The 17,397-nt window shown below is 51.5% G+C and overlaps 2 protein-coding genes across 5 annotated transcripts in view; one reads left to right on the top strand and one right to left on the bottom strand.

Moving 5' to 3' along the window:
• LOC132069612 (C-type lectin domain family 4 member E-like) overlaps positions 1 to 17,397 on the bottom strand; it is a 31,858-nt gene that overhangs the window by 7,817 nt on the left and 6,644 nt on the right. For 2 of the 4 annotated variants that reach the window (XM_059465944.1, XM_059465945.1), the window contains one exon: positions 16,378 to 16,885. In XM_059465944.1, the coding sequence (XP_059321927.1) occupies positions 16,738 to 16,885 (148 nt within the window). In that variant the 3' untranslated portion in view covers positions 16,378 to 16,737. Of the gene's footprint in view, positions 1 to 1,593; positions 1,690 to 2,073; positions 2,216 to 16,377; positions 16,886 to 17,397 lie in introns of those variants that run through there. The other 2 variants (XM_059465942.1, XM_059465943.1) reach the window with 2 other exon arrangements.
• LOC132070028 (C-type lectin domain family 4 member E-like) lies at positions 4,393 to 8,291 on the top strand. The gene is made up of 6 exons (XM_059466588.1): positions 4,393 to 4,456; positions 5,362 to 5,463; positions 6,798 to 6,890; positions 7,213 to 7,364; positions 7,597 to 7,724; positions 8,137 to 8,291. Exons 1-6 carry the CDS (start codon positions 4,417 to 4,419, stop codon positions 8,279 to 8,281), a joined length of 660 nt encoding a protein of 219 aa, XP_059322571.1. The 5' UTR covers positions 4,393 to 4,416; the 3' UTR covers positions 8,282 to 8,291.

Here is a 17,397-nt window from a genome sequence, read left to right on the forward strand (position 1 = left end):
CCTACCCTGTGTCTCATGCCACAGCCCGTAACACTATCTTGGGCCTTGAAAAGCAGGTCCTTTGGAGGCATGGTACTCCCGAGAGAATTGAGTCGGATAATGGAACTCATTTTAAAAACAATCTTATTAATACTTGGGCTAGGGAACATGGCATTGAGTGGATATACCATATCCCCTATCATGCACCAGCTGCAGGGAAAGTGGAAAGGTATAATGGATTGTTAAAAACCACCTTAAAAGCATTGGGTGGGGGGTCTTTTAAAAACTGGGAGCAGCATTTGGCAAAGGCTACCTGGTTAGTTAACACTCGAGGTTCCACCAACCGAGCGGGTCCTGCTCAGTGTGAGCTCCTTAATATAGTAGATGGGGATAAAGCCCCAGTGGCCCACGTCAGAGGTTTGTTGGGAAAGACAGTATGGATCAACCCTGCCTCGAGTACAGACAAACCCATCCGTGGGATTGTCTTTGCTCAAGGACCAGGTTATACATGGTGGATAATGCAGAAAGATGGAACAACACGGTGTGTACCTCAGGGAGACCTGATTGTGGGATGAGACTCATATATGAATGTCATTGTTTGTTGAATGTGAGACAGAAGGAAACTGTAAGTGTCAAAGGTCTGATCAAGTAAGATGAGAGGAATGCGTAAGTGTCAAAGGTGTGAGTAAGTGAAATGAAAGTTTTTATTGTATATTCACGATATGGGATAAGGGGTGGAGCGTCGTGGGTTGACAGCCTTTATCCCAATATCGTGTGTTGTGTCTGGCAGCTGTGCCTTTTCTCTCTTCCCCCCCCCCCCCGGCCGTCCTGCTGCGGCGGGGCGGGGAAGAGAGGGGGGAGTGTTTGACCAGGCCTTTTTGCTTTTGGCTTTTGCTGCTTGGCTTGGCTAGCCGCTTTGCTTGCTTGCTTTCTGCTTTTTGTGCTGTTTTTTTTTCCTTTTCTCTTGCTCCCTCTTTCTTACCCTCCCCTGAAGATACTGGACCGGCTCCGGACCTGACCTGTAGACGTCCAGGACACCCGAAGCTTGCAGAGAAGCGCCGCGCCCTCTCAACACACAGTCTGTTTTTTTCTGTTTTCTTTTCTTTTCTTGTGTTGGGGAGTGTTCTTTTGTTACTTGTAAATAAATAGGTTTTGTTTTCCACTTTGCTCCTCCAAGAAATTCCTTCCCGAACCCGGTGTTGGGGGAGGGGTGGTTGGAGGTTTGTTTTGTTTTGGGGGGCTCCCTTTTGGAGATTTCCCCTAATTTGTCCTAAACCAGGACACAAGCTATGAAATCTGGATTGAGCAACAAGGTGAGAACAGCAGGCCATTTCTCCCACTGCCAGTCATTCCTTCTCTCAGAAGAGCTTCTCTCATCTCGGTTGTCTGAGAGACACACTAGCCCAGATGACAATCCCAGATTAGAAATCTTCTAAGGAAGGGATGTGGAAAGGGACACAGAAGTCATGGGATAAGCCAATAAGACTAGACAGGCCTGTTTTGGTGAAAAGCGTTTGCCTGCCTGGAAGAGGGACTAGGATATGGGCTTTCACCTGAAAAAAGCAGTCACTTGAGCCCTTAATGTTGAGGAAATTAAGACACCCTGGAACTCACCAAGGCAGATGGTTACAAAGGCAGTTTTGATTGCAAGGGCAAAAATAAGGAAGACCCAGATGTTCAGCCAGGAGCAGCCTCTCTCTTCTGCTGGGGCTGGAAAACACAAAGCAAGAGTGAGCATGTCCCAGCCCAGAGTTAGGAGCAGGATAACCCAGGGGGCTCTGTTCCCCAGCACCCTGCTGGTCCCTTCTTCCAAGCACTGGGAGCCCCTCAGGTGCTGGAAGCAGGTCCTGCTGCCTGTCCCTAGCAGGGGCTCAGAGCCACAGAGTACAGGAGCACAGGGGCTGCCCTGAGGCTCTAGGAAAAGCTCATTCTGCCAGCCTGGCCACTGCCCACTGCCCTCATCTCTTGCTTTGCTCTTGCCCTGAGCCCCATCTCCTGCTGCCCACTGCACCATGCCCAGGATCCATCCCAGCCCTGCCTTTCCCCCAACCCCTGTGGCAGGAGGACAGAAAGGAAGGAAGGTTTGGGGCTTACTTGCACTTCCAGGACTGACTCTCCCTTGGCCATTCATCATCTCTGCAGGAGGATCACTCTTCTCCAAGGGTCCCTGTTACCAGTGTGGGCACAAACAGCCTTCCTCCTGCACAGGACACCTCCCACCCTGGTGTACCCCACATCACATGGACATTGGGAAATTTTCATAATTTCCCTGCCAGGACATTTCACAAGATGGTCATTGCAAAACACCAAGTCACCAAGACAAAGGAAAGCATATGAAGGAGAGCATCACTGCAGCTCACACAGTCTCCCTTTGCCCAGCCTCAGGCACTTGCACAGGTGATCCATGGCCTTCCCTCTCTGCTGCCTGCCCTCTCCTGCTGAGGCTCCATGTGTGTGACAGTACACACACGGGCAGGTATATTTGGCATTGGCTAGCAAAGGGTTAAACCCACTGAGCACAGCCTCCAAAAGGGAATCAAAAATGAGAGGAAAGCAGATCTGTGACTGATTCTGGGCAGTGACCATTGGCATCCTGAGCCCAGAAATCATGAGCACAACAGAGAACTTGTGACACTGTTTTTGGTCTAATTGCATTGGAAGGGAGCTGGGCTTTGAGCAAAGGGGTTCAGCATGACCTGGCACTGTGGGGCAGAAGGATCACTAGGCAGTGCCAGAGTCCATGTGCATGACAGTTCACAAAGTCTCACTTGGTTGTGACTGCAAATGCTGCAGACATACGTGGAACAGGCTGAGATGTTCCATCAACTGGTTTCTCCTGTGGAGAGGAATGCATGGGGGCAGAGACACAGGAATAGGAGAGCCCACAGCAGCAGCACAGGCATTTCAGCTGAGGTATCACAAGATCAGGCTACAGAACTGCTTACAAGGGAGGACAAGCCTGAGCTCTCTGTAGAAGACATCCCCTGATTCTGTTATTTTGTGCACAACAGGCTGCAGGCAGGGTCAGAGCCTACATTTCTAAACATCTCTATGTAAGCAGTGTTCACAAGCTCTCACTCCACAGAAAAACACATTCCCAAGACTTGTGGAACCTCCAGCCTCCCACCAGACATGCAGGAAGGGCAGCTGCAAGCACACATCCCCTTTGTGGCAGCAGGGCTTCCCCTGGTCCCACACACTTCCTGCTGGAGATGTGGGGTACCTGAGTATCCACAGCTCTCCCAGCAGCCTGCGAAGCACAGGTGAAAGCACAGGGTCACATTGTCACACTGCAGAACTGTGGGTCTGTGCCTGCTGCTCCCCTCAGTGCCATCAGTGAGGTCACCCACAGCACTCAGCTGCCAGGGAGTTTCTTACACACAGAAGTGGCCAAGCTGCAGAGCTATGGGGGAAAGTGAAACTCCCATAGTTGCAGCTATGGGCACTGGTGAGGCCACACTTTGAGTATTGCGTCCAGTTCTGGGCCCCTCAGTTTAGGAGGGATGTTAAGCTATGAGCTCTCCTATTCCTGTGTCTCTGCCCCCATGCATTCCTCTCCACAGGGAGAAACCAGCTGATGGAACAAGAGCAAAAGCTGTGTTTCCATCTCAGTCCATTCAGAGGACATTGGGATCCAGTATGGATCCTTTATCCTTAGTGATATCCTTAGGAATATGAGGCTGCTGGTCTTGAATCCAGATCTCCTTGAGAACTGCTAGAAACACTATGTAGGGCTTCAGCTTTTGTAGTCATAACCAAAGCAAAATTCCTGATCTGGCATGCAAAAGGACTCCAGCACCATCCAATCATCCTTTCTGTCCTCCAGCCCCACAAAGATGGCATATTGAACACAACTGCCCAAAGCTCCATCCATATTTCTAAATTAATTAGTTAAAAAGTGTATTGGCAAATTCTCTTCTGTTCTCAGGCTGCACCTGGGCACAGCCCAGACTCAGTCACAGATCTGCTTTCCTCTCATTTTTGGTTCCCTTTTGGAGGCTGTGCTCAGTGGGTTTAACCCTTTGCTAGCCAATGCCAAATATACCTGCCCATGTGTGTACTGTCACACACATGGAGCCTCAGCAGGAGAGGGCAGGGAGCAGAGAGGGAAGGCCATGGATGACCTGTGCAAGTGCCTGGGGTTGGGCAAAGGGAGACTGTGTGAGCTGCAGTGATCTCTCCTTCATCTGCTTTCCCTTGCCTTCATGAGATTGTGTGTTGCAATGATTCTTGTGTGAAATGCCCTGGCAGGGTAATGATGAAAGTTCCTCAATCTCCTGTGCTGTGGGTACACCCAGGATATGGCTTTTTTAGGCCACCAGATTAAGGCCTTTGCCAGCTCCTCACCAGAGTGGGAGGTGCCCTGTGCAGGAGGAAGGCTGTTTGTGCCCACACTGGTAACAGGGACTCTTGGAGAAGAGTGATCCTCCTGCAGAGATGATGAATGGCCAAGGGAGAGTCAGTCCTGGAAGTGCAGGTAAGCCCCAAACCTTCCTTCCTTTCTGTCCTCCTGCCACAGGGGTTGGGGGAAAGGCAGGGCTGGGATGGATCCTGGGCATGGTGCAGTGGGCAGCAGGAGATGGGGCTCAGGGCAAGAGCAAAGCAAGAGATGAGGGCAGTGGGCAGTGGCCAGGCTGGCAGAATGAGCTTTTCCTAGAGCCAGGGGGAATGGAAGTGCAGGCAGAGCGTGCCCTGCTATTCCCTTCAGTGCTGTGTCTGTAAACAATGGGGCTGAAGGGGGCTGTCCTTCTGTCATTGCCCTGCTAAAGCTCTCTGCATCACTCTGAGCACAAGTGCCTGCTCCCATCTCTGCTGTCTCCAAGGACACCCCAGCCAGGGCTCCCCAAGAGCTCCCAAGTGCCTTTTCCCCCTGTGGAAACAATCCCTCTGTGGGTCTGGCTGTGCACACCCTGAGCTGGGCACTCACTGCTTTGGGGGACTGTGCCACTGCAGAAAGGGGCTGATGGGACAGAGGCAAAATGCAGGGAGTGAGGGAAAGAAGCTCCAAAGAGAGAGGAAGAGGAGGGAGCTCCACAAAGAGCATTCAGAGACAGACAGGGTAATGGAAGGCAACATGGAAGATGTGTTTAGGATAAAGGAGGTCTGACAGGACAAAGGGGGAGTGAGGGTTGGGCAGAATCCAGGCAGGTCTTGTGATAAACAGGGAAATAGAAAAGCAGCCTCAGGGCAGCCCCTGTGCTCCTGTACTCTGTGGCTCTGAGCCCCTGCTAGGGACAGGCAGCAGGACCTGCTTCCAGCACCTGAGGGGCTCCCAGTGCTTGGAAGAAGGGACCAGCAGGGTGCTGGGGAACAGAGCCCCCTGGGTTATCCTGCTCCTAACTCTGGGCTGGGACATCCTCACTCTTGCTTTGTGTTTTCCAGCCCCAACAGAAGAGAGAGGCTGCTCCTGGCTGAACATCTGGGTCTTCCTTATTTGTGCCCTTGCAATCAAAGCTGCCATTGGGACCTTGTGCCTCTGGCTTGGTGAGTTCCAGGGTGTCTTAATTCCCTTGGGATGAAGGGCTCAGGTGGCTGCCCTTGGTCAGGTGGGAAACCCACATCCTAGTGCCTCTGCCAGCAGGGCAACAGCATTCACCAAAACACAGGTCAGAGACCCCTTCTCATGCAGAATCAACATTTGTGGGAACACATCTGTAGCTCCCAATCCACCATTTGAATCTCAGGGAATAAGTAAGATCTCTTGAATAAGCTGGCTCTGTAAGGAACTGCCTGTGGTGGCAGCAAGGCCGTCAGAGCAGGGTCCTCTCAGTCTCTCTCAGTCTGCATGAGCTGAGACCTTGGCCAGCTCTTCTCTTAAGGGAGAGTTTCCAGAGCCAATGATTTCCCATCCTGATTCCCCAGGAATGCTAAGGCAGTAGCAGTGTCTCCCAGCCAGCAGAGGTTTCATGGCTGTCTGAGGAAGACACTGATCCTTTTTGATCCCTGCAGGGATGAACAGCTCCACAGCACATCAGATCCCTCAGCTGAACTAAACCACAAGTCATCTCTCTTCTCATCCTTTATCATTAGGTAGGGACAAGGTCACCTTTATTGACAATAGGAGTGCTCAGCCAGGCATTGCCCATCTCCTCTGAGCCTTCCTCCATTACAGCAATTCACTCATCAGGCACTGGAGCCACTGGGATTCTTCTGCTCATCAGTGAAAATAGTTCTAAATTGAAAGATCAATGAAAATAGGCATCTGGATTGTTGAGCACACACTGATCTGCTCCTAATCCATACTCCTGATGAGTGTCTGGGTTCCTAGGAAGTCCTTGGGATTGTGGCTGTGGCCTGTCACCAAGAGTGCATTATTCCCCACAAAGTGGAGCCAGTAAGTCCCAGGGGTTTATGGTGCTGCACCCTGGTTTCAGGAGCTGCAGCTGTAAGTGATTCCCTTCACCTGCACTGGGTGTTGCTGATGGAACAGGCCCAGCTGAGGGTGGCCCCAGGGGCCTGTTGCTGTGTAGCTGAGGAAGAGACAGAGGGTGACAAGGAGAGGCTGCTTTGTAGACTGGCAGCTGGGCTGGGGGTGTGTGCATGGCAGAGTGGCTGTGGCTGGGAGGGCTCCCTCCTGCCGTGTGTGTGGCATGTCCCCAGAGGGATGTGCTTCCAGGGGTCCCTCTGCTGTCTCACTTGGAAGGCACAGGGCTCTTTCTGGCTGGGAAGGAGCTGTGCCACTGGGGTGGGCCAGGAGAGGTGACAGCTGGGAGCGTGCTTGCTGGGGAAATGGTGGAAGAAGAGTGCAGGGGCCAGAGATGCTGTGTGAGGAGCTGGGAGCAAGGGCTAATCCTGCTGCCTTTCCTGTCCCTTTGCAGTGGTTCCCTTCTGCCACAGCAGTGACCAGCCCTCAGCCCTGCAGCAGCAGTTCTCGGAGTGGGAGTGCGACTCAGCGGTGCCACAAGGCACAGGTCAGTAGCCCAATGTCCCCTCTTCCTTGGGGCCAAGGGCCTCAAGGGGCTGTGCCAGGGCAGGTCAAAGCACATCCCCAAAGGAACCTTGGAGAGCCCTGAGATGCCCTTACAAGGATTACCCTGGCTTTGGGTACACAAGGCTCACTGGTCATACCCCAAAGCAATGGGAAGGAATGTCTGTACTATCCCTGTTTCTTCAAGCACTTTCTGTCAGGAAAAGTCACTGAGCAGGACATGAGCACTGTCCCTGGAAAACCTGGTGTCTGCAATCACCATCTCTAGTTAGTAGCCTGCATCTGTCTGTCCTCTCCCTGCACAGACCGAGGCTGGATGTGCTGCCCAAAGGGCTGGAGAAGGTTTCAAGGAAGCTGCTATTTCCTGTCCACTGACATGATGTCATGGGATGAGAGTGCACGGAACTGCACTGGGATGGGCTCCCAGCTGGTGGTGATCACCAGCAAGGCAGAGCAGGTGAGTGCACAGGGCCCCAGAGAGAGGGACCCAGCAGGCAGAGCCACAGTGCTGGGCCCTGGAGGGGACTCAGAGCCCCTCCTTGTCCTGCAGGGGAGGGGGAAGGTCCTGTCTGCACCTCTGCAGCACCAGCCCCCTCTGCCACCAGCCCCACATCATGGGGATTCCTGATGCCCCTCTGTGGTCAGTCCTGCAACTCATGGACATTGCTCTCTCTCTCTCTAATTGCCAGGAATTCCTCTCTGAGCAGATAAGGCAATCTAAAGAACCTAAACGAGACAATTCATACATTGGACTGTTTGCCGAGCAGGAGGGCCAGTGGCAGTGGGTGGACAAGACTCCCTACAATATGACAGCAGCGTGAGTATTTCTGCATGAAGAGTGTTTGGTGTGACTCCGGGTAGGGAAAGAAAGTAGAGTAGACATGAAGGTGCCGGTGGGTGAAACAGAAGATGTCACAAACTTGCCCTGGAGTCCAGCACAGGCCTCTATTGTGTGTGAGGTTCATGGGGTGAGTGGTGCTGAGCAGTTGCCCACCAGCACGATGGAGCAGGGAAGCTCTGTTGTGCTGGAAGGCTGTAGGAAGGAGGCAGGTTTCCATGTGCCACTGGTGCCAGTGTGATATGCAGTGGGAGGAAGGGCAGTGCTTCAGTCCATGGATCAGCATTGGGAATTTGTGTCTCTTGCCTTCAAGTCTGGTATCTCACTGTGGCCTTTTCCTGCAGTGCTTTACAGTGGGCACTGGGGAGTAACAAGCCTGTCTGTGTCCCAGGTTCTGGCCAAAAGGAGAACCAAGTGAAGGCTATGATGAGAATTGCGTTATAATATACAGGGATACTGAACTACCCAACAACTGGAATAGTGTCAGATGTTTGAACTATCATCGAATTTGTGAAGCTGCAGCAGTAACTGTGTGATGGAAGTACCCCTGTCCTGAGTAAAGCTGGGAGCTCAGCAGGGAGCTGGGAACAGCTCTGGCTGTGCTGGGAAGGGTGGGGAGCTCTGACACATCTTCACTGTGTGGGGTGGGACCACGTGTGTGAAATGAAATGAGCTTTGTCCAGCATCCCCAGTGCATGTGGTGGCTCAGGGAACATAGGGAGGCTCAGGCTCTTTGGAGCAGCTGCTGTGTTCTTGTGTCCTCTTCTCTCTGCGTGGTTCCAGCAGCCTCTGGCTGCTAAGAGATGGACTTCTCCAGGAGGAAAGCACAGGAATGGAAGAGAGATATGCAGAGATTCAATGTCCTCTGTCTCCTTGAGCAGAGCTGTTTGCTTTTTGTTGAGTCACACGCAAAATGTCCTCTAGCTGTACTGGTTTTGCTGAACAAATTCCGAAATCTTAGACAAGAGAAAATACAGTATCAGACTAATGAAGAAAGGCCCTGTGCTCTGTGTGCATATCTGTCTGTCCGTTTCCATCTCCAGACTGTGGGGAAATAATCCACAAACCATGGAATGGTTTGGGGTGGAAGAGACTTTTAAGGATAGTCTAGTTTCAAGTCCCCTGGATCATGGGCAGGGACCCCTTCCTCTAGGCCAGATTGCTCATATCCCCATCCAGCCTGGCCTTGAACATGTTACAGTTGGGATACATCTCCTATGGGAAACTGGTTACCTTGCCTCACCACCTCACTTTCCTAAATATTAGGAAGGAACCACTACTCCTCCCTAATATTTAATCAAAACCTGCCCTCTGTCAGTTTAAAGCCATTCCCCTTTGTCCTATAACAATGTTCTTGTGTACAAATTCCCTCTCTGCAAGGCCTTTTCCACTGCTGTAGTATGGACACTGGCAGGGATTGGACTTCATTCCACAGGATACAGTCAATAACACAAGCAAATGTGGAGAAGTGTCACAGGCAGCTGTGAGAAACCTGTTGTCAGCAGAGACTTGTGGTGGTACCAGAGAACTGGAGAAGCGCTGTGCTGCAAATATCCTCCCTTCCCTTTCCCGGTGTCCTGGTCCTCTCCAGGTTCCCAGTGCAGATGTGTGTTTTATGCAGAACTAACTCCTTCTCTGATGCCACTTGAGTTGATGTCCCTTGGTGTCCTGTGGTGGGAACATGATCAGCAATGTCTTCAGGGCCTCTTTGGGTCTGAGATGCTTCTCCCCTGCTCCCATTGCTTTCTTCCCAGTTCCAACCCTTTCCTTTCCTCACAACTCCTACTTAAGCTATTTCTTGACGCCATTTCTCTCTCTTTGCCTCAGCCTACTCTCATTCCCTGCTGGCTCTGCCTAAGCCCAGTTCTCTGGCTGAGAGCACAATACAACTCCGTTCAGCCCCCCTAGGTCACACATCTAGACCCAGAGTCAGTGTGCCTCTCCTGGGGACCCACTGCCAGACAGCCCTTCTGGTTTTGGGACTCTTATGGGGGTCAAGCTCGTCCCTGCAAAGCAGCATTTTATCCACTTGCCTCAGAGTTTATTTGCATGTTGACTTTCTTCTCCACTGTGTATTTGCATGCATCTGCCTTGCAGGCATGTGTTCTTCTCTGGTTTGAGTTCATTTCTCTACTTCCCACATCACTTGTCCTTCCAGCTTGTCTCCTGGCTTGTCCCTTCTCACGTGTTCAGGGCAATTTCTGCTCTTTGACTAGTTGTTACCGTTTCTTCCCCATGGGCTCTGTCTTTGCATCAGTGGAATGAAATAGTCCCTGCTTTGCCTCCTTCTCAACCCAGCCTGAAAAACAGGATAGGGAGCAAAAGAAACACAGCGGGGCTCCACTTTGGTGATCCGACTGTGTCTCTCACTTCATGGAATGGCTCCCCATCTTCCTTGTGAGTTCTTCCTGCACAGGAGTCCTGGGCTGAGACTTTCTTTCAGGAACATACAGGAGATGAGCCCTCATGGAGCCAGCTCTGGCCTGGCCTACCAGGCTGTCATTTCAAGAATGGGTAGTGGTGACAGCACATCCTCGTGGCCCTGCAGGTGAGGGCCACTCCCTGTGCTGCCTAGAAACCATGCCCTGCTGTGCACAGCTTCTCCCAACACCAGCCTGGGCTACTGGGCTTGGGTCTGCCCACAGGGGACCTCCTTATCCAGGTCTTGAGCACCATTCCCACACGTTTCTGGCTTTTGTGGTGCAGGATCCCCTTTAGGCCTCCCCTCTGCCATAGCTCTTGGCACACAAGCAGGACAAGGAGCACATTTCCTGCCTGCCCTCCTCCACACAAGAGCCAGCCCTGCACAGGAGGCTTAGGCCTGCTGTGGTGCAGCCAGTGAGGGTGCACAGTCCCTGAAGGACAGAGCTGACCAGCAGGTTCCTCTGCTGGCTGTCCACTCCCAGGCTCAGCCTGTGGTGAGCAGCAGCCCCTGCTGGGTCTGGACACGGCCCCCTCCCCTTGGCTGTAGGAAGAAGCCATTCATCATGGACTGCTTCCCCTACGAACAGGGCAGGAGGACAACAACGGTGATTGATCTGGGGAATTTGGGATGAATCAGGATCTGGAAGAGTCTGACTCCATGTCACTCTGAGCCCTGAGACCCCAGGTCCTGGAGCTCATCCTTCCCTGCAAGACGTGACAAGGCCATGGTGCAGGGTGACACCTCTCCACTTGTGGAGCCCTGGGGAGCTGACTAATGTGAAAGGTGCAGCCTGTGCTATAACCCTCCAGAAGGCAGCAGGACAGCAGGGCTGGAACAATCTCCCACAGCAGTGAGAGCCATTGTCTGCAAATATCTCATGCTGAAGCATAAAATGCCTGATGGAGGAAACCTCATCCTGAGGACAATGGGAGGCCAGCAGTTACACACAGAGGGTCTTTGAGGTGGGTGTGAATGCTGCAGCCTGCATCCTCACTTTGCTGAGAGGGAATATTGTGTGGAAGACTGATGGGCTGGATGACAACCAGGGGCTTCAGGAGGGCAAACAGTGGCCAGTTTGAGCATTTGTTTGCAAGACTCCCTTGGAAGACTTCCACTCTGATGATGTGCTTCTGCATTGATGCCCACCCTGTGAGAGCCTGTGTCCTTGCTTTCCAATACATCTGTTCGGCCAATATGTGCAAGCACCAACTTAAGAGAGCCTCTCCAGCCCATTGTGCAGCACCTCCAGTCTCACCTGGGCAGCAATAGCAGGACACACAGTGAACGTGCCCAAGACAGAGAGGGAATGTGGCCTTTTATCTGGAGAGTCCCCAGAGGCATGGGGACAATGCTGGATTGTTCTCTGCAGGCTGCTCCTCAGGCAGCTGAGCACAGCACTGCCCATGTGTCCTAGTGACTGACAGCAAATTGCCAATCTCCTTGCAAAGCCAGTCTTTGCCAGGCAGGAGTAACTGACAGCAGCTTCCTAGGCCCTGACAAGGCAAATGGAGCATCTTTGGGATGGACCTCCTGCACATGAAGAGAGGCTGAGTTAGAAGTGTTCAGACCAGAGGAGGGAGGGATGCTACCCACTGCCTGACTATCAGTCTCCCACACAGTATTCCATCTCAGCAAAGTGAGGATGCAGGCTGCAGCATTCACACCCATCTCAAAGACTCTCTGCGTGTAACTGCTGGCCTCCCATTGTCCTCAGGATGAGGTTTCCTCCATCAGGCATTTTATGCTTCACTTCAGATATTGGGAGATGTCACGGTTTCATGCTGGCACAATGCCAGTGCCCCCATGAAAATATATGCTCCCTGCCGTCTGATGTGAGATGTGATCAGGAATACAGCAAAGCAGGCTCCAACTTAGGAATAAAGAAGAAAACCTTTATTAACCTACAACTATATATAAAAAGAAACACACACAGAACTCAGAATGAAAACCTTCTAAAAAACATTTCTCCTCCCCCCACCAAATTTCCAATACATCACAGTAGTACAAAACCTGGATTCTCAATTCAGTTACCACCCATCATATCACCAACTCTCAGTCCATCACCACCCTTAAGATAATCTATTCTCAGTTCATCAATGAGTGAGGAGTCCCTCTTGTACCACAGGCTTCTCCTGGAAACACAGTTGAGACCTCTTGTGTTTCCATGTCACACGTGGCCCCACCCGGAGATCATTTGCCATCCTGACATCTTCCTTCCATGCCCAGTGCTCTCACCACTGCACATGGACCAGAGCTGCTTCTAGAGTTCCCCTTTTAAGGATGCTTTGCCCAGTTCCAAAAAAAAACCACTGTGTCTCACTTTCAGGACACCAGGTCCCCCCAAATGCACCCCCTGGGGCCAAGGGGTCTCAAGAACAGAGATCTCCTTCACTGAAGACAGAGGGCACCACCACCCTCCTCACCCGCTGTCTCTTTTCACACACTCCTTCACATAACATCACTGCACTATCGTGGCTCCAAGCCATTGCCTCCCCCTAAATGCAGTCTCTGTGTCACAGGAAAAATGGTTCTGTCCATGGCTATACAAGAAAAGCCCAGCCAAAGGCCACTCCATCACCTACTCCCACCTCAGATTCTTCTCAACTTCTCTTGTAGCCCATTTCCTCTTATCTCTATCTCTCTTCTCATTCACCTCCAGGAGGATCAGCATTTGTAAGGTTTCCATCATCCAAGAAAAGGGTTAAAAATCTCAGGCTCTGCCTGCTCAGAACTCCCACGGGCACCTGGGCACCTTCTCGTCGCAACCCCTCCTTCTCCTTCTCAGCTGGCCGTGCTATCAAATTTCAAGGTGGCACAAGCCCAGGCACCAGCTCACTCTCTCTCTGGGGGGTGGCTGCCTGATGCTTCTCAGTGTTCCTCCACCCTTCTGTGAAAAATGCATGTATTTTATGATTGGCTTTTCGCAAATATTAAAATGAATATTATATGTGTTGTGTTAGAAAATAATGCTGTATTAATTTTCTTAAGTACTGTGTTAAATATAGTTTTAGGTTATAAAAATTGTTAAAATAAAAACTATGCTATGTAAGATGCTTTGTTTAACAGAGAGGGCTTGCAGCGAGATAGCAGCCACAGGACACCTAAATCTTTCAGAGAAAGGGAATTTATTGCCTTCGTATCAGAAGAAACAAACTTCTTCCTGCCTTGGAGGCACTGTTAGGATTAGAAGGAAGAAGTTGACACTGACCAGACAGAATCCTGTGTTTGAATGGAATTTATGCATCATGTATGAAGTGTATGAATATGCAATGGGCTATTGTTCTTAAGGGTTAATCCTTTGTTAATGGGTGTCCTTTTTCGGGCTCGTGATGCCCAGAAAAAGGTACCTGGACGTCCGTAACTCTTTGTTTTTATTGTCTCATATTGTCCTAATTCAATTTGTCCAAATTGTTATTACTCTAATTGTGTTACTATTCTTTTTAACTATTTTATTACTAGTAAACTTTTAAAAATTTAAAAAACAAGTGATTGGCATTTTTCACACTTCCATCTTCAGGGGCATCTTCATCTCTCTTCTCTGTCCAAGGCCCTACCTCACCTCATCGGGCCGCATGGCTTCCCCTCCCTCACCCAGCCCGCAGCAGCCAGCAGGGCAGGGAAGCTCTGACATCCACCTCCAGAACCCAAGAGAGCTTCCCCGCTGGGAGTTCCCCTGCTTTTAACCCCCTGTATTCTCAGAGGGGTACCCATGTCCTCAGAGGCCACACCAGGTGCCAATATTCACAGCTGAGCACATATTGGTTTGACCACATCATCCCAAAAAACTCACTTCCTTTTCAAAACAGGACAGGAGACAAAGGCTGTCATTGCTGTGGGAGATTGTTCCAGCCCTGCTGTCCTGCTGCCTTCTGGAGGGTTACAGCACAGGCTGCACCTTTCACATTAGTCAGCTCCCCAGGGCTCCACAAGTGGAGAGGTGTCACCCTGCACCATGGCCTTGTCACGTCTTGCAGGGAAGGATGAGCTCCAGGACCTGGGGTCTCAGGGCTCAGAGTGACATGGAGTCAGACTCTTCCAGATCCTGATTCATCCCAAATTCCCCAGATCAATCACCGTTGTTGTCCTCCTGCCCTGTTCGTAGGGGAAGCAGTCCATGATGAATGGCTTCTTCCTACAGCCAAGGGGAGGGGGCCGTGTCCAGACCCAGCAGGGGCTGCTGCTCACCACAGGCTGAGCCTGGGAGTGGACAGCCAGCAGAGGAACCTGCTGGTCAGCTCTGTCCTTCAGGGACTGTGCACCCTCACTGGCTGCACCACAGCAGGCCTAAGCCTCCTGTGCAGGGCTGGCTCTTGTGTGGAGGAGGGCAGGCAGGAAATGTGCTCCTTGTCCTGCTTGTGTGCCAAGAGTTATGGCAGAGGGGAGGCCTAAAGGGGATCCTGCACCACAAAAGCCAGAAACGTGTGGGAATGGTGCTCAAGACCTGGATAAGGAGGTCCCCTGTGGGCAGACCCAAGCCCAGTAGCCCAGGCTGGTGTTGGGAGAAGCTGTGCACAGCAGGGCATGGTTTCTAGGCAGCACAGGGAGTGGCCCTCACCTGCAGGGCCACGAGGATGTGCTGTCACCACTACCCATTCTTGAAATGACAGCCTGGTAGGCCAGGCCAGAGCTGGCTCCATGAGGGCTCATCTCCTGTATGTTCCTGAAAGAAAGTCTCAGCCCAGGACTCCTGTGCAGGAAGAACTCACAAGGAAGATGGGGAGCCATTCCATGAAGTGAGAGACACAGTCGGATCACCAAAGTGGAGCCCCGCTGTGTTTCTTTTGCTCCCTATCCTGTTTTTCAGGCTGGGTTGAGAAGGAGGCAAAGCAGGGACTATTTCATTCCACTGATGCAAAGACAGAGCCCATGGGGAAGAAACGGTAACAACTAGTCAAAGAGCAGAAATTGCCCTGAACACGTGAGAAGGGACAAGCCAGGAGACAAGCTGGAAGGACAAGTGATGTGGGAAGTAGAGAAATGAACTCAAACCAGAGAAGAACACATGCCTGCAAGGCAGATGCATGCAAATACACAGTGGAGAAGAAAGTCAACATGCAAATAAACTCTGAGGCAAGTGGATAAAATGCTGCTTTGCAGGGACGAGCTTGACCCCCATAAGAGTCCCAAAACCAGAAGGGCTGTCTGGCAGTGGGTCCCCAGGAGAGGCACACTGACTCTGGGTCTAGATGTGTGACCTAGGGGGGCTGAACGGAGTTGTATTGTGCTCTCAGCCAGAGAACTGGGCTTAGGCAGAGCCAGCAGGGAATGAGAGTAGGCTGAGGCAAAGAGAGAGAAATGGCGTCAAGAAATAGCTTAAGTAGGAGTTGTGAGGAAAGGAAAGGGTTGGAACTGGGAAGAAAGCAATGGGAGCAGGGGAGAAGCATCTCAGACCCAAAGAGGCCCTGAAGACATTGCTGATCATGTTCCCACCACAGGACACCAAGGGACATCAACTCAAGTGGCATCAGAGAAGGAGTTAGTTCTGCATAAAACACACATCTGCACTGGGAACCTGGAGAGGACCAGGACACCGGGAAAGGGAAGGGAGGATATTTGCAGCACAGCGCTTCTCCAGTTCTCTGGTACCACCACAAGTCTCTGCTGACAACAGGTTTCTCACAGCTGCCTGTGACACTTCTCCACATTTGCTTGTGTTATTGACTGTATCCTGTGGAATGAAGTCCAATCCCTGCCAGTGTCCATACTACAGCAGTGGAAAAGGCCTTGCAGAGAGGGAATTTGTACACAAGAACATTGTTATAGGACAAAGGGGAATGGCTTTAAACTGACAGAGGGCAGGTTTTGATTAAATATTAGGGAGGAGTAGTGGTTCCTTCCTAATATTTAGGAAAGTGAGGTGGTGAGGCAAGGTAACCAGTTTCCCATAGGAGATGTATCCCAACTGTAACATGTTCAAGGCCAGGCTGGATGGGGATATGAGCAATCTGGCCTAGAGGAAGGGGTCCCTGCCCATGATCCAGGGGACTTGAAACTAGACTATCCTTAAAAGTCTCTTCCACCCCAAACCGTTCCATGGTTTGTGGATTATTTCCCCACTGTCTAGAGATGGAAAAGGATAGAGAGACATGAACACAGAGCACAGGGCCTTTTTCATTGATCTGATACTGTATTTTCTCTTGTCTGAGATTTCACAATTTGTTAGGCAAAAACCAGTACAGCTAGAGGACATTTTGTGTTTGACTCAACAAAAAGCAAACAGCTCTGCTCAAGGAGACAGAGGAACATTGAATCCCAGGATCTCCCTTCCATTCCTCTGCCTTCCTCCTGGAGAAGTCCATCTCTTTTCAGCCAGAGGCGGCTGGAACCACATAGAGAGAAGAGGACACAAGAACACAGGAGATGCTCCAAAGAGCCTGAGCCTCCCTTTGTTCCCTGAGCCAGCACATGCACTGGGGATGCTGGACAAAGCTCATTTCACTTCCCCACACATGGTCCCACCCCACACAGTGAAGATGTGTCAGAGCTCCCCACCCTTCCCAGCACAGCCAGAGCTGTTCCCAGCTCCCTGCTGAGCTCCCAGCTTTACTCAGGACAGGGGTACTTCCATCACACAGTTACTGCTGCAGCTTCACAAATTCGATGATGTTTCCCAGTTGGTGGGACATCATTCCAGTTGTTGAGATTCCTTTCAGGCACATACATTACAGTGCAGTTCTCAGTATGGCCTGGAGCTGGTTCCTCGTTTCGCCAGAACCTGGGACACAGACAGGCTTGTTACTCCCCAGTGCCCACTGTAAAGCACTGCAGGAAAAGGCCACAGTGGGATGTGAAGGCAAGTGGGACTTGAAGGCAAGAGACACAAATTCCCAATGCTGATTCATGGACTGAAGCACTGCCCTTCCTCCCACTCCATATCCCACTGGCACCAGTGGCACATGGAAACCTGCCTCCTTCCTACAGCCTTCCAGCACAACAGAGCCCCCCTGCTCCATCCTGCTGGGGGCAACTGCTCAGCACCACTCACCCCATGCACCTCACTCCCAGCAGAGGCCCGTGCTGGACTCCAGGGAAAGGTTCTTCTCCAGAAGAAGGCACAGCAAGAGCAGTCCTGGTGCCCTCTCCCTGTGCCCCATCTCTTTCCGTGCATTTCAGCACAGCCATTTTGCTCACATAAGTGCTGTGTAGGCCAGCCAAGGCCTGTCAAGTCTTAAGGGTTCTTGCTGATGGCAAAATACAGCTTTTTCTAGGCTGAGAGCAATGATTTCC

This window comes from Ammospiza nelsoni, chromosome 2 (assembly GCF_027579445.1).
Source record: "Ammospiza nelsoni isolate bAmmNel1 chromosome 2, bAmmNel1.pri, whole genome shotgun sequence".
In the NCBI taxonomy this organism is placed as follows: domain Eukaryota; kingdom Metazoa; phylum Chordata; class Aves; order Passeriformes; family Passerellidae; genus Ammospiza; species Ammospiza nelsoni.

Coding starts and splice junctions, on each gene's coding strand:
- LOC132070028 (XM_059466588.1), top strand. CDS start 4,417: ATGATGAATGGCCAAGGGAGAGTCAGTCCTGGAAGTGCAG. Junction 5,464..6,797: donor GACCTTGTGCCTCTGGCTTG/GTGAGTTCCAGG, acceptor GTCCCTTTGCAG/TGGTTCCCTTCTGCCACAGC. Junction 7,725..8,136: donor CCCTACAATATGACAGCAGC/GTGAGTATTTCT, acceptor TCTGTGTCCCAG/GTTCTGGCCAAAAGGAGAAC.